Genomic DNA, 15,140 nt, shown 5'->3' with positions numbered 1-15,140 from the left:
CGCCCTTGTCTTCATGTTGACATCAAGCATCATGCAAATGGTTGACTGGTGACTCTTTCATCACGAATCTGATGGAGCTTCATGATGGATGTTCATCATGCTTCAATGCATTTGACTTTTAGCGTCGATGCAAACAAATCCACAAATCTCATTCTTGATTCTCATGCCAGCCCTTTGAGGCGCTAGACACTCATCGTACAGGAGGTCGGAGACGAGCCCGAGTGGAATTGCACCTTGTTGCGACTTGCACGTCCCTCCTCCGACCACAGAGATTACGTCGACATTGTGGTCGTCTGAAGCGGCCCCCGTCCCTTGCACCTTCTTGCGAAGTACCAGCCCTTCTACTGACCTTGGATGAATGAGCCTGAGCCTTAGGATGTCATCTCACTCTGGGCGTGCCGTTGGACCGCACATAGTCCTCGCATACAGGCAAGTGCGACCTCGCTCCTTGCTGCACCAGCAAGCCAAGCTGCCCTCCGTCTGCACCTGTGGCCAACGATCGCTCGCAACGACGCCTCGATGCAGACAACCTCAAACGAACGAGCAGCCCGTCGCGACAGACTTTTTTGGTCGCAACGCAAAGTCTTCAGCGCATGCAACAGCAGCACAACAAGCCCTTCGATCCGCCAGCGAAGCCAACGTTTCACCTCAAGCACGGGCCGCACTGTTGCGGAGCAGCCTGAGCAACGATGGCCCATCACAGCTGCAGTCTGCGTTGGAAACGGAGGCTGACAAGCACAGCCCACAAAAATTCAGCTTGCGTGGCTTCAGCGCCGCGGACCTGTTTGCACATGTGCTGTCCAAGCATGACCAGCCCGCGGGTTACAAAGCCACGTTGCGATCACTCTTCGACGACGATCAAGAGTTTGCCGAGATTTGCAGGGCATGCAAACGTGCTAAGGTCAATGAGAGCAACCTTCTAGTATGGCAGCGCGCTGCTCGATCGGTCAATTGGAAGCAAGCAATTGGCTTCATACGCAGTGCTGAGCTAGAAAAGAGCATTCCTGGCTTTCTGCTCTGCAGCTTGGCTCCTCTCGTCTCCACTGCAGAAGAGGTCCAAGACGCCTTAAACGTCATCTTCCTTAACACTGAGTTCGACAAGCGGCAGGAACATCAAACCATCGCGTTTGCCATGGTCGCTGAGAGGGCTCTGATCGATATCGACTCGAAGCGCTTCATCCCCATCATCGTAAAGAAGACGATGGAATTCTTGAGCTGTCACCCGACGCCTATTAGCTCGGGAGGTGTGGTGCATAGCAGAAAACATCAGATCGCGCATCGTCTGAACAAGTACGGACTCGCAGCGCCCTCGGAGATAGTGAACCTCTTTCGAAGGGTAGCGATCGCCCTGACTCGCTCTAATAGCGAGCAGTCGCGCAGTAGTGCGATACACTTGCTGGCACCTTTGTCTACCGAACGTCGTTTCAAGGACATCTTGGTCGCGGTATGCGAGGTCTACTTGAATGTAAGCCCCGTCGCCAACGAGCGGAAAGCGGGTCTCGAGCGTCTCACCAGACCTCTGCACCTTGCTCACGGACCTGTCAGCTTGGAAATGCTGGACATCAGCCATCCTGCTGCACGCGAGTCTGGCTGGCTACGCTTGAGACTTGCAGAGGTAGCCATGGATCTTTTGAAAGAGTGGTTCGTCGACAATAGGCAACGGAGACGAGCTGCAAACACAATGGTCGAGGCTGCTGTCAACGATGAAGAGTTCGAAGCTGCAGCGATTTGGATTGAAAAAGCAAGAGGTTTGAGGAGGAGAAATCACTCTACGCAAGGACTCAGCCCTACTGCTTTGGCCTGGGATGTCCGCGCGTACGCTTCCACCAGTCAGTATGAAAGTGCTTGGCCTGCTTTCGCCAAACTTCAAGAGCGGCTGCGACTCGACTCGGAGCGCCGGGCTTCAGATGAGAGCTTTGAAGAGGCGGCAACGACGGCTGCCGCTCCTCCTTCCTCGTCCGATGCTTTAGGCGTCGGGCTGCACCAGCAACCGATGTCGACGAGCTTCTCTGGCGCTGTTGACAACGTTGAGGAGGCGCGCATTGTACGTGAAGGCTCGGTGGCATCCTTCGAGAGTGAAGATACTGGGCTTTTCGACACGGCAGAGGCCATCGAATTCGATGAAGTGGCAGTAGCCATTGCTGGGAGCTCTAACAACAAAGCCCATGACACTTCGACCGCCTCTTCGGCCCAGGCTGAGGAGCGGCCAGAAAAAGACGACGCCGACGAAGCGGCTGCGGAACAGCTTTACACTTTCAATCGGGGATCTCGAGGCGATCTGGGCTTCTTACCAGAATCGGGCACATCATCGCCTGCCTATGACCTGGCCGCATCGATGTCCGCATACATTGCTGTCATCCATATGGCTGCAAGACAGCCAGGCAATGATCCTCGTGCCTTGTTCCACTGGGTAGGCCTCACTGAGGACAAGGGCGAGTTCTACGAGGAGCATCCATTTGCGAGGTTCCCCAAACCGCCCGAAAGCATTCTGAAGAGTCTGGAGCTATATACTGGCTTGATCATCAATTTGGAATTGGCGCACGGAGCCCAACTGAACGACGTCCGTTTGGTCTGGAAAGTCATGTCGCGGAACGGAGTTCAAGCGGACCTCAACGCGCTCATCGTCATGTGCGCTGCCGAGACTCGGCATGACAACACACACGTGGCCATTGCGCGGCTCAATTCTTGGTGCAAAGCATGGGCGCGACGAGCTGAGCTGGAACGTCGTGAACTGAATCGACGTGGACCGCCGCGTAGAGAGATCAACAAATGGGACCGGCTTAGACTCAAGGCGAAATTCTTGGAGGAAGAGCGGCAGGCAAGGGCAGCTCAGGTGGAATCTGGAATTCCTGTTCCAGACCCAGAGCTCGACGCAACCGTCACTCGACCAGAAGGACCGTTGAACGCACATGCGATCAATGTGATATTGAGAGGTCTGCTCGGCAAGGACCGTCATGCCCTCGTCTGGACGATAGCTACGGAACAAGCTCCAACGTATGGCGCAGCGCTGAACAAACGCTCTCTAGCGCTTTTGCTACGTGCAGCCACCAGATTGGGCGTCGGCCACTTTCAACAATACTTGACGGATGCTAGCATCTCCAGAAGGTACAGGTCGTGGATGCCAGAAGAGCAAGGTGCCGAGGTTGCCTTGTGGAATGCCGAGTTCCCGCCTAGACAAGCATTTAGCCTCTTCAAAGCCGTCTTGCTCCAGCACCACCCTCAAGTGAAGGACGTGACCAATCCGCTCGGTTCCTATGGCACCAAGCTAGGTGCCAACGACTATGCGGACGATTTATCCGAAGCCGAAGGCACACAGTTCGGCACATTGCTTCGCATCATCGAGCGGGCGCAGGAAGGCGGAGAGGTTGCAAGTATCGAAGGTATAGCGACCAGAATCTTTCCAAAATATGTTGAGCTAGACCGACACGTCTTTCACGAGTACGTCCTCATGCTTCGACTTTTGCGATGGCGCGCCATCCCATCTGCGACGGCCGAGACCTCAGCGACGGCAACCAGATCTGCCATCTGGCAGGCGCTGGGATGGATGCGCGCGCTCGATATCCGTCCAAAGTACGCGACGCTATGCATCGCATGCCTCGAGCTTCAACAGGACGCTCTCGACGTGTCGGTGGAGTCGGAAGAGACGAGACGGAAGAGCGCGGCTGGGCAGATGCACTCTTGGCTGTGCGAATGGATCGGACAAGACGAGGTGCCGACTTTTGCGGTTCTGGCAAAGTATCAAGACGCGCTTGAGACGGTCGATGTTGCCCGTCAAGAACAAGCCTGGCTCAGACAAAAGGCGGCGTTCGGAAGACGCAACAGGTCCAGGCGATGAACATTGCTTTAAACAGCTCTCTTCCGCGCTTCGAATGTACCTACTGGTCAGCAAAGCGGCAGAACGAAATCTTCAGCCCCGCAACTCATCGCAGGTGTCATTAGCGGGCGATTGCGTGTCTGCCAGGACTGTGCAGACTCTGAGTCTAGCATACCTGGCAAATCCTTCTCAATCTTCGCAATTTTCGACGCGGAGGAGTTGTGTGACTCGATTGCAATCTGGTGAGCGCGAATGAACAATGACACATGAAAGCAGAGAGCATCCTGGATTAAGGAGGGGGTCCTTTCAGGCTCTTTGCTTTTGCCTGGCACCAATGACCTTGAGCTGCAGAGAGGCTCGGAGTCAGTTGCAAAATGCAAGGCTTCGAGGGAGTATCATGTGATCTCACCTTGTTGTAGACTTTGCCAGGTGGGGCACCCATGATGAGGCTGACGATTGCATCTCTAGCAATTCTGATGTTTTGGAAGCTGCCCAGGATGTGAATCTGACGACGCCAAAAGGCAATCCATGTGGTCAGTATGCCGAGTGGACGAAAGCAAGAAATACCTTCACGACGCACCTTGTTGTCTGCTAGCACAACACGCGTACGGCTTGCGTTTTCGATAGCGAAACGCGTTCGTCCATCCTTGCCAGCAATGCGGCCTGCGAGACAGGGAGACGAAGGCGATCACTCAGCAAGAATCTTCAATGATCAAGCCATGTTCAGGGCGAATCGTCAACCCCAAAGAGCTTCAACTTGCACTACTCACCGATAGCTCGGCTCAAGTGGTCACCCTGAAGCGTCTTGACATCCTTGATCTCGAATGTCTCGACGTAAAGGTCGTCCATACGCAACAGAGCCATAGCGTCATCCGCTTCGAATCCTAGAGCAAATGCTTTCACAAAGTCTGCCCCTTTTTGAACCTGACCTGCATCATCCGTGTGCTTGGAGGACTGTGAGCGAAATGAAAGGTGGTTGCGAACTTCTGAGATCAGCGCGTGTAGCCTTCTTGCCTACAAGCTTCACCGAGTAGCACGCATCCAGCTGTCAGCGAACACTCACTCGAATGTCTACGCTCTTGCGCTTCATGTTCATTCTGACTTGCAGGCCAGCCATCTCTACGAGTGGTGTGTAGATCTTGAGCCATTCCTTCTTCAACGGCGCCATCCGGTGAGGTGGAATGGGTACTCTCCTGCTCTGTATCTGAGATGTTTGCGAGGAGGATTGCTGCGCTCTCGTGAGTGGCGCAAAGCTGGGCTTCAAGGAAGGATCGAGAGCGGATGCATGCGTTTGATCAAGCGTGTGGGAAGTGCCTTTTGGTTTTGATCCACTCGATGAGCCGATGAGCAAATCGTCGTCATCGTCCATGTCCATCCCTGCGTCTTGTCCCACGTCCGCCGCATCATCGTCGCCATCCACATCGCTCATCGCCTCGTCCTCGTCATCTTCCACTTTGCGCAAAGGGTTGAGGACTTTAGACTCCTGCTTGCTCTTTCCCAGTAGCAAGTCTTTTGCCGATTGCGAAGCCTTGCCCTTGCCCTTGTTGGAAGCTGGTGCGGGCGCTGAGGAGCTCGAGGCTGCAATGTCGGCCCAGGTGCGAGGCATGGCTGCGATGGTGACGATGAAGGAAGGTCAAAGAACAGCAGTCTGGGCTGCGGAGATGGCGTGTACGCCGATGCTTGGGGCTTTTGGGGATCGAGATTTGCTCACGGAACGATGACACTTGGTGCAGGCGCCATAGACAAGCCAAGGCGGTGTGGTGGCAGGGCGGTGCTCGCGCGGTCAGTGTGATCGATCATGGAAAGCAGGCGGCTTTTGATGAGATTGTTCTCAGCAGAGGTTGGCGGTGTCCGCGCGCGTCATTTTATGCATCCTCAACTAGAAATTTTGGTTCATGAAAGGGTCACGTGTCGGGGTCTTGACCGAGGTCGAGTGGGACGCATATTCATGCAGCTATACGCCGGGGCTACATAGCGTTGTGAGGCGTCAGAGAAAATCAGTGCTGCATGAATCACAAGGCCCGCAGAGTCAAAGAGGTGCGTGCAGCGATTGACTGCCACGTGGTCTCGCACCGCAGCGTGCCGAGCGCGGGCAGCCAGACTTAGAACGTACCACTTGAGGAATTCCACGGCTCACCTTCGGCTCCTTCTTGCTCCCATACCTTTCGGCAAACCCCTGAAGATTAAAGTGAGTATTTCGACACGCATTGCGTGCGACTGCGAACCCGAATCAGCTCCGCACATCGGTCAGCTGCTCGACAGACCCGGGGCAATGACGGGCCAGAGTCGTTTTGTGAGGAGGAAGTTTGGGATGATGATGCAATGGAGGCAGGTCAGCAGCCGGGGAGTACGTGAGAGAGAATCCAGAAGTACAAGTAGAGTGCCTTGATCGCGAAGATGGGAAAGTAGCCTGTCGAGGATCGAAGGACCTGTGGCGGGGGTTGGGGAGTGGCAGGGCAGCGGGTATTTGACGATGGGCGAGGCCAGCAAGATCTTTCTCCTTCCCCACAGTAGCTGACCAGTGTCCCTCTCACCATCTGTGCGATCTCTTCAGCAAAAATGTCGAAGCCTCAAGCAGGATCCAAGTTCCGTCTCACTTTGGCTCTGCCAGTCGGTGCAGTGATGAACTGCGCTGACAACAGCGGTGCCAAGAACCTCTTCGTCATTGCCGTTCACGGCGTCGGAGCTAGACTTAATCGTCTGCCAGCTGCTGCCGCTGGTGACATGGTCGTTGCCTCCGTCAAGAAGGGAAAGCCTGAGCTGCGAAAGAAGGGTGAGTGGCGCGGAGAAATAGCGGCTGAGGCGTAGGGGAGGGGCGACGCGATGGGATCGGAAGCCAATCAGCATGCAGTAGCACAGTGCATAGCCTCGCAATAATGGATGCTGAGATGCACGAAGCAGGAACGTGGAAAATGCTGCGCTGCAGCGAGAGTTTCTCCTGTCGGCGATGCTGATCAGCATGCTTACGTCGGTCTTCTGACCCTATCCACCTGATCAGTCATGCCCGCCGTCGTTGTTCGCCAGCGCAAGCCTTGGCGCAGACGCGATGGTATCTTCCTCTACTTCGAGGATAACGCCGGTGTGATTGTGAACCCCAAGGGAGAGATGAAGGGCTCTGCCATCACTGGACCGGTCGCAAAGGAATGCGTAAGTGGAGGAGGAGCCAAGTGCCCTGCCAGCCAAGTGACGTGTACTGACCAAATCGACCTTCTGGGTACCGAATCGCAGGCCGACTTGTGGCCTCGTATCGCCTCTAACGCTGGCACCGTCGTCTAAGTCGCTCATTTCAATGATGGCGACAAAATTTACAAAACCATGACGCGCCCAATGCCGCGCTCTCGCGTCACAGCTAGGAGTTGCGAATCTGGCAAGCCTGATTCGATGACAACCAACACATGTAACACTCTCCTGCATTCCACACATGCAATACGATTCCGGCCACAGCTTGCGCTTGAGAGTTGAGAGGATGGACGCAGAATGTGGAAGCGCATGACCGCTTGCGGACTGGCATTCGATGCGTTTCACAGTGGGACTCGGTGGTATATGAAAACTAAGGCGGGAAATGAGCAATGAGATCGCACATCTTGCAGTGAATCGGACGGCTCCAGCAGATGGAAGTGACCCGGTTGACTGGAAGATGCTGATCTGCAGGACGATGTCACAGCGACTTTGAATCTTTGGCGCTGCTCGATGTGGCTTGTCTGCCGATGCCGAACCACCACATGCAGCGCGCTGTGAAGAGAATGGCAGTGACAATGATGTTCCCCGCAAGCTGAAAGTGATGCGTGTGGAGTTGAGGATTGCAGAAGGCGTTGGCTCTGTAAGCGCCAACCTCACCGTCCATCAAAGGCCTGCGGCTCGAAAGCAGCACTCACTAGACTGTTGTAGCTGCTGGGTTTCAATAGGAGCCCAAGCTTGGCAGCAGTTCCCTCCCATCCCGCTTCTGGACTTGGTAGACCATAGATGGTCAAGCCGATATGAGTCCCTTGAACACGCAAATGCGTGAGCGTGAGCGTAATGATGCTAGCAGCCCCCTCGTAACCAGCGCGGCCCCGACCTGCACTCACAGTCTGCGACACCCAGGACGATGAAGAAGCGCCTGAGGACTTGCTCCAAGGCTTTGGGTTCGTGGGAGAAGTGTGCCTTGAAGGCGTGGATCATGAGAGCCGAGTTGAGCATGATAAGAATGTAGCCTGTGCGCCGATCGAGGAGCAGGTCAGCGCTGTCTGCGCACTCCCAAGGAGAAGTGCATACAAAACGTCCATCCAACCGCACGGGCGCGCCATCCCGAGAGCTGAACGCTTACTTACAACTTCCCAACTGGCCCAGGGCAAGGCTGGTCGCGGCGGGGAGATGGGAGCTGGCTACGAGATGACTGATACCGTGCGATGCCTTGTGCTGTACAGCTGGCCAGACGCTCTGAAAGAAGGGTCTCTTGACGTCTGCGACGGCTGCGGCAAATCCTGTAGCGCTGGGAACAAAAGCATTCGGTACCAACTCGTCGTGATAGTTGTTCTGGTAGATGATGGCGTACACCGCACCGGATAGGACGGTGAGAGGCTCAAATATGCCGAAAAAGTAGTACCAGATATCGGGCAAGGGAATCAGATCTGTATGACCGGACGAAGAGCGGGTTGAGGGGTAGCGCGAGGCATCCTTGGGAGGGACGAGGGGCGCGGAGGAGTTGGAGCTGACGGCTATGCCGTTCGCCAGTCCTGCGGTTGCTGCAGCTGCAGCTGCTTCAGCAAGCGAAGTCATGAGCGTTGCGTCGTATCCAGCAATATTTCTCTGGTCTTCAGTGGTCCTAGCAGCCGCTTCACTGTGATGATGTGGTTTGGAACGGATCTGGAGCGATCCCGAGGATGGAAAGGTGCATTCTTGAATCTTGAGTCGCATGGGATGCTTGGCTTGGTTTCTGTGAACGTGGGGATGTGTGGGTGCACATGCAGCAGCGGTCGGTCACGTGTTGCCGCCAAACTCGAGCGACTTTGACTGAACGCGGGCGGTCGCGACTCTTCGACTTCCCACAAGACGCCCTTCCGAGCTGAGGTTCCATGCACCTGCATCCATCTCCCTTCGACACCGACACCACGGAGATTCGCTTTCGAGCCTCTTGCTGTCCCGTTCAAATTGCGAAAAGGTGCTCGACTTGCTCGCGGCAGTTTTCTCTTCACTTCCACTCAGCACCGCCGCTGCCGATTGGCACTCACCAGGAGCACCGTGACCACAAGCCCACAGTGGCAGCCATCCTTGAGGTATTTGGCGCTCTCTGCTCCGCAAACAAAGCATGGTGAGTACGCACCGGCAAATTTTCCCTGCGAGAGGCGCTTGACTTTGACGGCTGAAGGCTTGTCGCACGCTTCCTTTCTTCACGTCTCAGTCTCTGCTCGGCCGTAGCCTGCTTTCGCATGTGAACGCAGCAGCGGGAGCCTCCCGCTCCGTGCTGCCGAGGTCATCATGCACCTCTAGGGTACGCGTGCCTGTCGCTCGAAGCACATCCATGAGCGACTTGACCCGACAATTCAGCACCTCTGTCAGTCTCGGCACGACGTATCGTCAAGTGTTGCGCGGAGCGCGTAAACCCCGTCGTCCACCGGTCAATAGAACTCCAGCATTGCAGGGACAACCTTTCGTCAAGGGCGTTTGCACCAAAGTCTTTACCACAAAGCCAAAGAAGCCGAACTCTGCGCTGAGAAAGATTGCGCGTGTAAAGCTGAGCAATGGAAGATCTACCACGGCTTACATTCCGGGAGAGGGGCACAATCTGCAGGAACATAGCGTGGTGCTGCTGAGAGGTGGACGTGTGCAGGATGTGCCAGGTGTCAGGTGAGCTACGAGCAGCGACGAGGGAAGAGGCGCGCGGGCAGAAGGAACGCCACTCTTTCATCATAACTACTGACCGCTGCCTCTTTCGTCTTCGCAGATACCACCTGGTGCGTGGATGGGGGGACATGGCAGGCGTGGTGGGCAGGACGACGTCGCGGAGCAAGTATGGTGTACCAAAACCAAAGGCTGCTGCGGCCTAGACGACGAAGATCAGCACTCTGTAATGACAATATGGCTTTCTTCGCTTGTACTGCGGTTCTAGCCTGCACAATTTGGCCATCGCAGTCAGAGGGTCATTTTATCACCATTCAGATCAGCAACGCTGCCGCTGCTGCAGGCGTCATACAGAAAGGTGGCATCAAGCAACATATATGAGCGCTCTGACCGATCGCCCCGACAATGGAGATCGATGGACTCATCGTCTCCAATCTCACATTCTAGATGTTGCAACTGTCGCGTACAAGACCCGCTGACGTGCCTGTCTAGTGCTTGTGCCATTGCGGAGCCTCCTTAGCTCAGAAAGCTCGAGTGGGTGGAAGCGTGCTAAGATTAATTGTAAAAATACATTGCTCGGGCTTGGAGGAGATAGCGCTGCGCTCCAAAGTAGGATCGCGGTATTCGCACAGGCATCTGACTGACAGCGGCAACCTTCGCCGTGCCACTGGTTTTGAGAGGTGATGGTATGGTAGGCGGAGCAGTTGGAGCAACGCGGCAAACGAGGTTCAGGAAGATAGCTGCTGAAGGCTTGTTCAGCGGCCAATCTGACATGTCGCCAGGCTGGGACTCATGAGCCTGGCACTGCGGGTGCGCCTGATCCCGGTGCGATGGCTGCACCGCCACCAGACACGCTCTGAGCATCAGGACTAGAAAAGATGTGCATGGCGTGTGAGCGTCCCAACGCAGCTGGCAAGTGTTTGCGTTTCGCTCGTACAAACTCACATTAATGGAGCGACGGGCTTGTTGCTCTCCGCCATGAAGCGTTGAATCAGTGCGCCCACGCCTTCAAAGCATCCGAGCAGGATACCGCACATGATACCTGATCCTACGGCTGTCTTGGGTCCAGCTGAAAGCAGCAGCAAGAGCAAGGCGAGTGAGCGCGCATGCATCCGCGCAACCTTGAGCATCGCCACTCACCTCGAATAGCCAGACTGCCACCAGTCATGAACCCAGCGATGATGGCGTTCCAAGCGTCTTCCTTTTGTCTGATACCCTTGACCGTGCAATCGTAGGTGCTGAACATTCCGCCCCAGACTCCAAAGTTGCCTCCGAGCACCGGAGCCCTCGCCTTGATGGCTGCCATTGCGCCCGGCAGCCTGTAGCCCTGTCGAGCGAAAAGAAAGAAGAGGGCAAAAGCGGGCGCTCAGCTTCGGAGCTGCGTGATGCTGTGAAAGGTTTCCGGAGTACTTGCTCGAGCAGCCACGTGAAGGGCTATGGAGCAGCTCTGGCTCAAAACACCAAGCACCAAAAGAGAGAGTGTTCCCTTCCGTTGTTGCCTCCTCCTCTTTCGCCTCGCTCGCTCGACGTTGCGACCACTCACCCTGGGAGAGTTTCTGCTGCCCTTGATGCCGTGCCAGATCGTGCCACCCACAGCACCCATAGCAAAAGCACCGCCGAAGTCGTTTAGGATAACATAGGGACAAGGATCCCGAGTGTGATCTTGGTGCGCCATCTTGTCCAGGTCTATGCGAAGGTCGCTGCTTCACTTCGAGGTGCAAGTTGGAGGGTGGGGGTTAGAGGAGGATAACCTGTTCCTGAAGGCCAGCAGTGCGGTTCGGTACTTGGTGCTCAACAAGGCGCGGGTGGAGTGATCAAGCAGAGCTTGAATCAAAGGTGCCTTTGTTGGCGCAAGAATTCGAAAGATGAAGAGTGCGATTGATGAACCTGTCAGTGGTCGAACGTCTATGATCAAGGCGAAGGTGACGAAGCTGGGACGAAACCTCCAAAGGCTACCTTGATGTTTGATGACTTTTGGCAGGCTCTACGCTGCAATGACTAGTGACGAGCGAGAAGTGCAAGGATGGGTGGCAAGCCTGATGATGGAAGGCGTGAGATCACAGTCAAGTGCGATGACTGCCAATCGTGAATGCGTCGCAAAAGGTGCAAAATGCAGGCAGCTTGCCATGTCTTCTCGAATTCACATCACATGAGTCCCTCCAACGTCAGCCTCATGCGTCACGAGTCGTGAGTCGTGAGCGCGTCGAGTGCCAGGCTATGGCTGATTATGGCCAAACGCTGCGCAAGCAAATTTTGAAAAGGCGCGAGAGATCGCTCGAGAAGGGAGCCAGCCCTGCTGCAGCGTGCAGCATGTGTGCGAGCAAAGCGCCAGTTCGTCAGCTTCTCCCTACGCGTCCCACTCCTCGCTACACAAGCGGCCACGCGCACTGCGCGCAGGAGCGCGGGCTTTGGCTCAAATAACACGACGAATACCAGCTGGACACGCTCGTAGATTCGTGATTTCGTGATTGATACGAGGCACGGTCGAGGGATCGGCTAGACGGGTATAGATGCGTGTGAAACATGCAGATACGGATACAGTGGATGCGAATCCAAGTGTGGCAATGCGCAGAGAGGGGAGAAGATGAGACGATAACAGCAGCGAAGGGGAACTCGTCGATCGGTCGAGGCGATGATCAAACGTCCACGTAGCTTTGGCCTCGCCACGCAGCCACACCTTAGCTAGAGAGATCCTGTCTCAAAAGACGAGCCGTGTTTCTTGCAGAGTTGCCGGCAGTTCCTAGCATAGCTGGCTCCCGCACACGTGGATTGGACAAGGTCGAATGAAGAGTGCTCGAATTTGGATTCGCGCTTGCCGTTGGCCCAAAGAGCGATTCGACTGCGCGAGCCGCCGGATCGTTGCGCGACAAGATTTGCCAATCATCCTCTGCTCCTTCGGCGTTGGTGAGCGTGCTGGTAGCAGTCTTGAGTGTCGTGATGTAGTCTGTGCGTATAGAAGAATTTGAAGCTCAATTTCTAGACAGCCTCGTCAGTGAAGGCACGTCGCGGACTTACTGTCACGAATGCGTCGCGTCTCTCCCAGATACTGTCGCAGCGCATCCCGATCACGAGCATCTTGATTCGCATTGCTGTCGAGCTGAGCTGCATCAAAGTCGATGAGCTTCTCCAGGAGGTCCTCGGGAGTTTTTCCTTTGCCCTTCGTTGACTCGGTAGCAAGGAATCGTTCCAGCTGCTGACGTCTCGAGTCCAGCCTAGCAGCTCGATTGGCTAGTATGCTCCCCAACGCTTCCACACGCTGAGCGTTCCCCGCGCTGCACCCTACGAACGCGACGAGCGGAGATGTGAAGGTCTCGTCGTCTAGTAAGTTGTCCAGCTGTTGGGTACTAGCAATAGATGTTCCCGGAGGCGCTTGTCTTTGCGAAGCGCCTCTCGTCTGAGCACCATCTGCCAAACATCTCGAGTAGCAAGGCACCTGAGACCTCAAAAGCTCGTTGCGAGCTTCCATGAATGCGCCCGGAGGCAGATGAGGTGCAGGAAACCTAGTAGAGTTGCTTGTCGTGTGTGATGCTGGGGCATGGTACGGGTCGAGGGGAAGAGCAAAGATGGACGCCCTATCTTCTGCCGGTGTCTTTCCCACCACACGACGTGAGCGAGGATAAGCAGCTTCAAGACCCAAATGTAATCGAGCCGTTCGTCCAGGATCTTCTCTGAAAGGTCTCGGGTCCGATGCCAAGCTCGGCTCGTTGTCTAACTCACTCTCCTCTAGGTTGGGCGAGGCGAGCGAGGCAGTAGCTTGGCCCCGTGCCATGCTCGACAATCGAGACGCGTCGAGGTCGCGAGAGGAATCAGCTGGACGAACAACGCTGCCAGGGCTGGCTGTGACTCCTCGCAAGCTTCGAAGGCTGGTGGAAGGCTCTTCAGACATCATCCCCGATCGTCGACGAGTCGTGCTTGGTTGAGCTGAGCGCGCTCGCGTGCTCCTGCTCGCTGCTTCGGTAGGCGGTGCGGCGGGTCGAGAGAAGAAGTCCATGTCCGGGGGTCGCATGGCTTGGAGATGTGAGAGTTCGAAGCTCGAATCTTGCGTCGTGCCGGCTTGCGACGCGGAGCTTGTACGGGGTCGAGCATGGCGATTCAGCATCCGAGGAGGTGCGCGGGCGGCAGGAGGATAAGCTGGATGCGCAGAACCGATGGCGTCCTCCGACGCCCTTGCTCTTCCACCCACACCCCTAGCAGAGATCATCTCTGGCGTGGTAAAAGCAAAGTCGGGTGGCGGAAGCATTCTGCCCTGCGAAGCGGCGTCCGTCTGCCAAGAAGCGTGTAGGCTGGTGGGATGCACCTCGCTGGACAAGCTCAGAGAGACGTGCTCGGTCGACTCGACGTCGCCAACATCTTGTCCCTGGCTGCCCGAAGGCCCAGCAAGCGCTTGACCACTTCGAGCTTCATATGAGCCCCCGTTGTGTAGCGAAGCAGCTGGTTGCTGTTGTTGTTGTTGTTGCGAGTGATTCGCGATGTGCAGTCGCCTCGCGGGCAGATTGATGGCCAAGCTGGACGCGCTCGAAGCCGAGTTGCGAGCTTGAGAGGCTCGGCGCCTGGTCGGGGGCATGACCGTGAATGTGCGCACTCTGGGCACAGAGCAGGCCTGTCAGAACTGTTGTCGGGTGCTTCTATGGCAGACAAGCAGAGCTGCGCTACGATGCCCGCATGCCTGTGGAGTCAACCGGATTCTGCAAGTGTTGTGGTTGTATTGGGAGTCGCTCAATGACTACCAAAGAACTCTGATGAGTCGTGAATGAGCAGCGGCCTTCATAACGTCACGATGTGCGCAGCGCGCGCGTCATCAAAACACAACTGATCACGTGCTGGATCGTCATGCCTATGCCCACGGCATCCGAATTTGAATCGTGAATCTCAAAAACCTTTGTTAACTCAAGACTCATCAAGACTTGAATTTGAATCTAACTTCTGATGATACTGTACGTGATTGCGATCTCAACACGTGAATCGCACCAGCTTGGATCGTGCCCATGAAGCATGCATCATGTATGCTGCGTGCGCGTGCGTTCATTTTTGATTATTGTGAGTGCAGAGGCCAAAGCAAGAGTGGTGGAATTTGTATCACGAATGAATCGCAAATATTGAATCTGAATGCAATCAAGAATTTGAATGACGACGACTGATCGAGCGAAGAGTATCCGCGCGAGCGAAGGTGGAGCGAGCGCACGGGCGCTCTGATGCTGCTGTTGCGGCTGCATGGTGGTGGTGCATGGTACGGTAATTTGCCGCGTCGAAATTCTGTGCGGTGGATCACGGACTCGAGGCGTGATTCGTGATTGCATGTTGCGTTGTGCGCGCGTGCGTGGGTGCGTTGGTGCGTGCGTGCGCGCGTGCCCGTACCGGTACTCACACTCACGACTCACTTCATCAGACACTACTGTACGATGCGATGCGCTACCGTTTCGCATGTGATTCGCCTCACTCAACTCTCAGCGTCTCGTCTCGCACTCATCTGGGATCGTGCCAAGCTAATCATAACAGGCGCTGATCG

The 15,140-nt window shown here is 55.6% G+C and overlaps 7 protein-coding genes across 7 annotated transcripts; 3 read left to right on the top strand and 4 right to left on the bottom strand.

Moving 5' to 3' along the window:
• The first annotated feature begins 72 nt into the window (after window positions 1-72).
• On the top strand, window positions 73-4,283 carry IE81DRAFT_319742 (hypothetical protein). The gene has a single exon (XM_025512817.1). The coding sequence runs from the start codon at window positions 359-361 to the stop codon at window positions 3,833-3,835; it is 3,477 nt and encodes a 1,158-aa protein (XP_025373059.1). The 5' UTR covers window positions 73-358; the 3' UTR covers window positions 3,836-4,283.
• On the bottom strand, window positions 3,856-5,631 carry IE81DRAFT_319741 (eukaryotic type KH-domain (KH-domain type I)). Its single transcript, XM_025512816.1, has 5 exons — window positions 4,878-5,631; window positions 4,585-4,768; window positions 4,395-4,477; window positions 4,224-4,319; window positions 3,856-4,159 (listed from the first exon to the last, which is right to left on the bottom strand). The coding sequence occupies exons 1-5, from the start codon at window positions 5,418-5,420 to the stop codon at window positions 4,121-4,123; spliced, it is 945 nt and encodes a 314-aa protein (XP_025373058.1). The 5' UTR covers window positions 5,421-5,631; the 3' UTR covers window positions 3,856-4,120.
• Window positions 5,632-5,974: 343 nt separating this feature from the next.
• On the top strand, window positions 5,975-7,394 carry IE81DRAFT_319739 (putative RPL23A-60S large subunit ribosomal protein L23.e). Its single transcript, XM_025512815.1, has 4 exons — window positions 5,975-6,002; window positions 6,369-6,587; window positions 6,813-6,961; window positions 7,043-7,394. Exons 2-4 carry the CDS (start codon window positions 6,374-6,376, stop codon window positions 7,088-7,090), a joined length of 411 nt encoding a protein of 136 aa, XP_025373057.1. The 5' UTR covers window positions 5,975-6,002; window positions 6,369-6,373; the 3' UTR covers window positions 7,091-7,394.
• Window positions 7,395-7,472: 78 nt separating this feature from the next.
• IE81DRAFT_284926 (hypothetical protein) lies at window positions 7,473-8,572 on the bottom strand (the record flags this gene model as incomplete). Its single annotated transcript, XM_025511611.1, has 5 exons — window positions 7,473-7,586; window positions 7,690-7,799; window positions 7,882-8,007; window positions 8,125-8,212; window positions 8,294-8,572. The coding sequence occupies 5 exons, from the start codon at window positions 8,570-8,572 to the stop codon at window positions 7,473-7,475; spliced, it is 717 nt and encodes a 238-aa protein (XP_025373056.1).
• A 291-nt stretch (window positions 8,573-8,863) lies between these two features.
• IE81DRAFT_319738 (ribosomal protein S12) lies at window positions 8,864-10,106 on the top strand. Its single transcript, XM_025512814.1, has 3 exons — window positions 8,864-9,104; window positions 9,195-9,640; window positions 9,738-10,106. Exons 1-3 carry the CDS (start codon window positions 9,102-9,104, stop codon window positions 9,838-9,840), a joined length of 552 nt encoding a protein of 183 aa, XP_025373055.1. The 5' UTR covers window positions 8,864-9,101; the 3' UTR covers window positions 9,841-10,106.
• IE81DRAFT_308517 (putative TIM17-mitochondrial inner membrane import translocase subunit) lies at window positions 10,087-11,309 on the bottom strand (the record flags this gene model as incomplete). The annotated part of the gene is made up of 4 exons (XM_025512372.1): window positions 10,087-10,503; window positions 10,580-10,703; window positions 10,775-10,961; window positions 11,163-11,309. 4 exons carry the CDS (start codon window positions 11,307-11,309, stop codon window positions 10,425-10,427), a joined length of 537 nt encoding a protein of 178 aa, XP_025373054.1. The 3' UTR covers window positions 10,087-10,424.
• A 1,003-nt stretch (window positions 11,310-12,312) lies between these two features.
• IE81DRAFT_344371 (hypothetical protein) lies at window positions 12,313-14,198 on the bottom strand (the record flags this gene model as incomplete). Its single annotated transcript, XM_025515802.1, has 2 exons — window positions 12,313-12,578; window positions 12,650-14,198. The coding sequence occupies 2 exons, from the start codon at window positions 14,196-14,198 to the stop codon at window positions 12,313-12,315; spliced, it is 1,815 nt and encodes a 604-aa protein (XP_025373053.1).
• Between the last annotated feature and the right edge of the window lie 942 nt (window positions 14,199-15,140).

Source organism: Ceraceosorus guamensis, assembly GCF_003144195.1.
Source record: "Ceraceosorus guamensis strain MCA 4658 unplaced genomic scaffold IE81scaffold_3, whole genome shotgun sequence".
NCBI classification, from domain to species: domain Eukaryota; kingdom Fungi; phylum Basidiomycota; class Exobasidiomycetes; order Ceraceosorales; family Ceraceosoraceae; genus Ceraceosorus; species Ceraceosorus guamensis.
Note: the sequence above shows the minus strand (reverse complement) of the source record. Positions and strands in the feature narration are given on the sequence as shown.

What these genes read in the sequence shown, in the direction of transcription:
- IE81DRAFT_319739 (XM_025512815.1), top strand. Translation starts at nt 6,374, where the DNA reads ATGTCGAAGCCTCAAGCAGGATCCAAGTTCCGTCTCACTTTGGCTCTG. An exon ending in GCCTGAGCTGCGAAAGAAGG is followed by an intron (nt 6,588 to 6,812) that starts GTGAGTGGCGCG and finishes CCACCTGATCAG; the next exon opens with TCATGCCCGCCGTCGTTGTT. An exon ending in GACCGGTCGCAAAGGAATGC is followed by an intron (nt 6,962 to 7,042) that starts GTAAGTGGAGGA and finishes ACCGAATCGCAG; the next exon opens with GCCGACTTGTGGCCTCGTAT.
- IE81DRAFT_319741 (XM_025512816.1), bottom strand. Translation starts at nt 5,420, where the DNA reads ATGCCTCGCACCTGGGCCGACATTGCAGCCTCGAGCTCCTCAGCGCCC. An exon ending in GCAAGAGCGTAGACATTCGA is followed by an intron (nt 4,769 to 4,877) that starts GTGAGTGTTCGC and finishes TTTCGCTCACAG; the next exon opens with TCCTCCAAGCACACGGATGA. An exon ending in CCACTTGAGCCGAGCTATCG is followed by an intron (nt 4,478 to 4,584) that starts GTGAGTAGTGCA and finishes CCTGTCTCGCAG; the next exon opens with GCCGCATTGCTGGCAAGGAT.
- IE81DRAFT_319742 (XM_025512817.1), top strand. Translation starts at nt 359, where the DNA reads ATGAGCCTGAGCCTTAGGATGTCATCTCACTCTGGGCGTGCCGTTGGA.
- IE81DRAFT_319738 (XM_025512814.1), top strand. An exon ending in CAGGATGTGCCAGGTGTCAG is followed by an intron (nt 9,641 to 9,737) that starts GTGAGCTACGAG and finishes TCGTCTTCGCAG; the next exon opens with ATACCACCTGGTGCGTGGAT.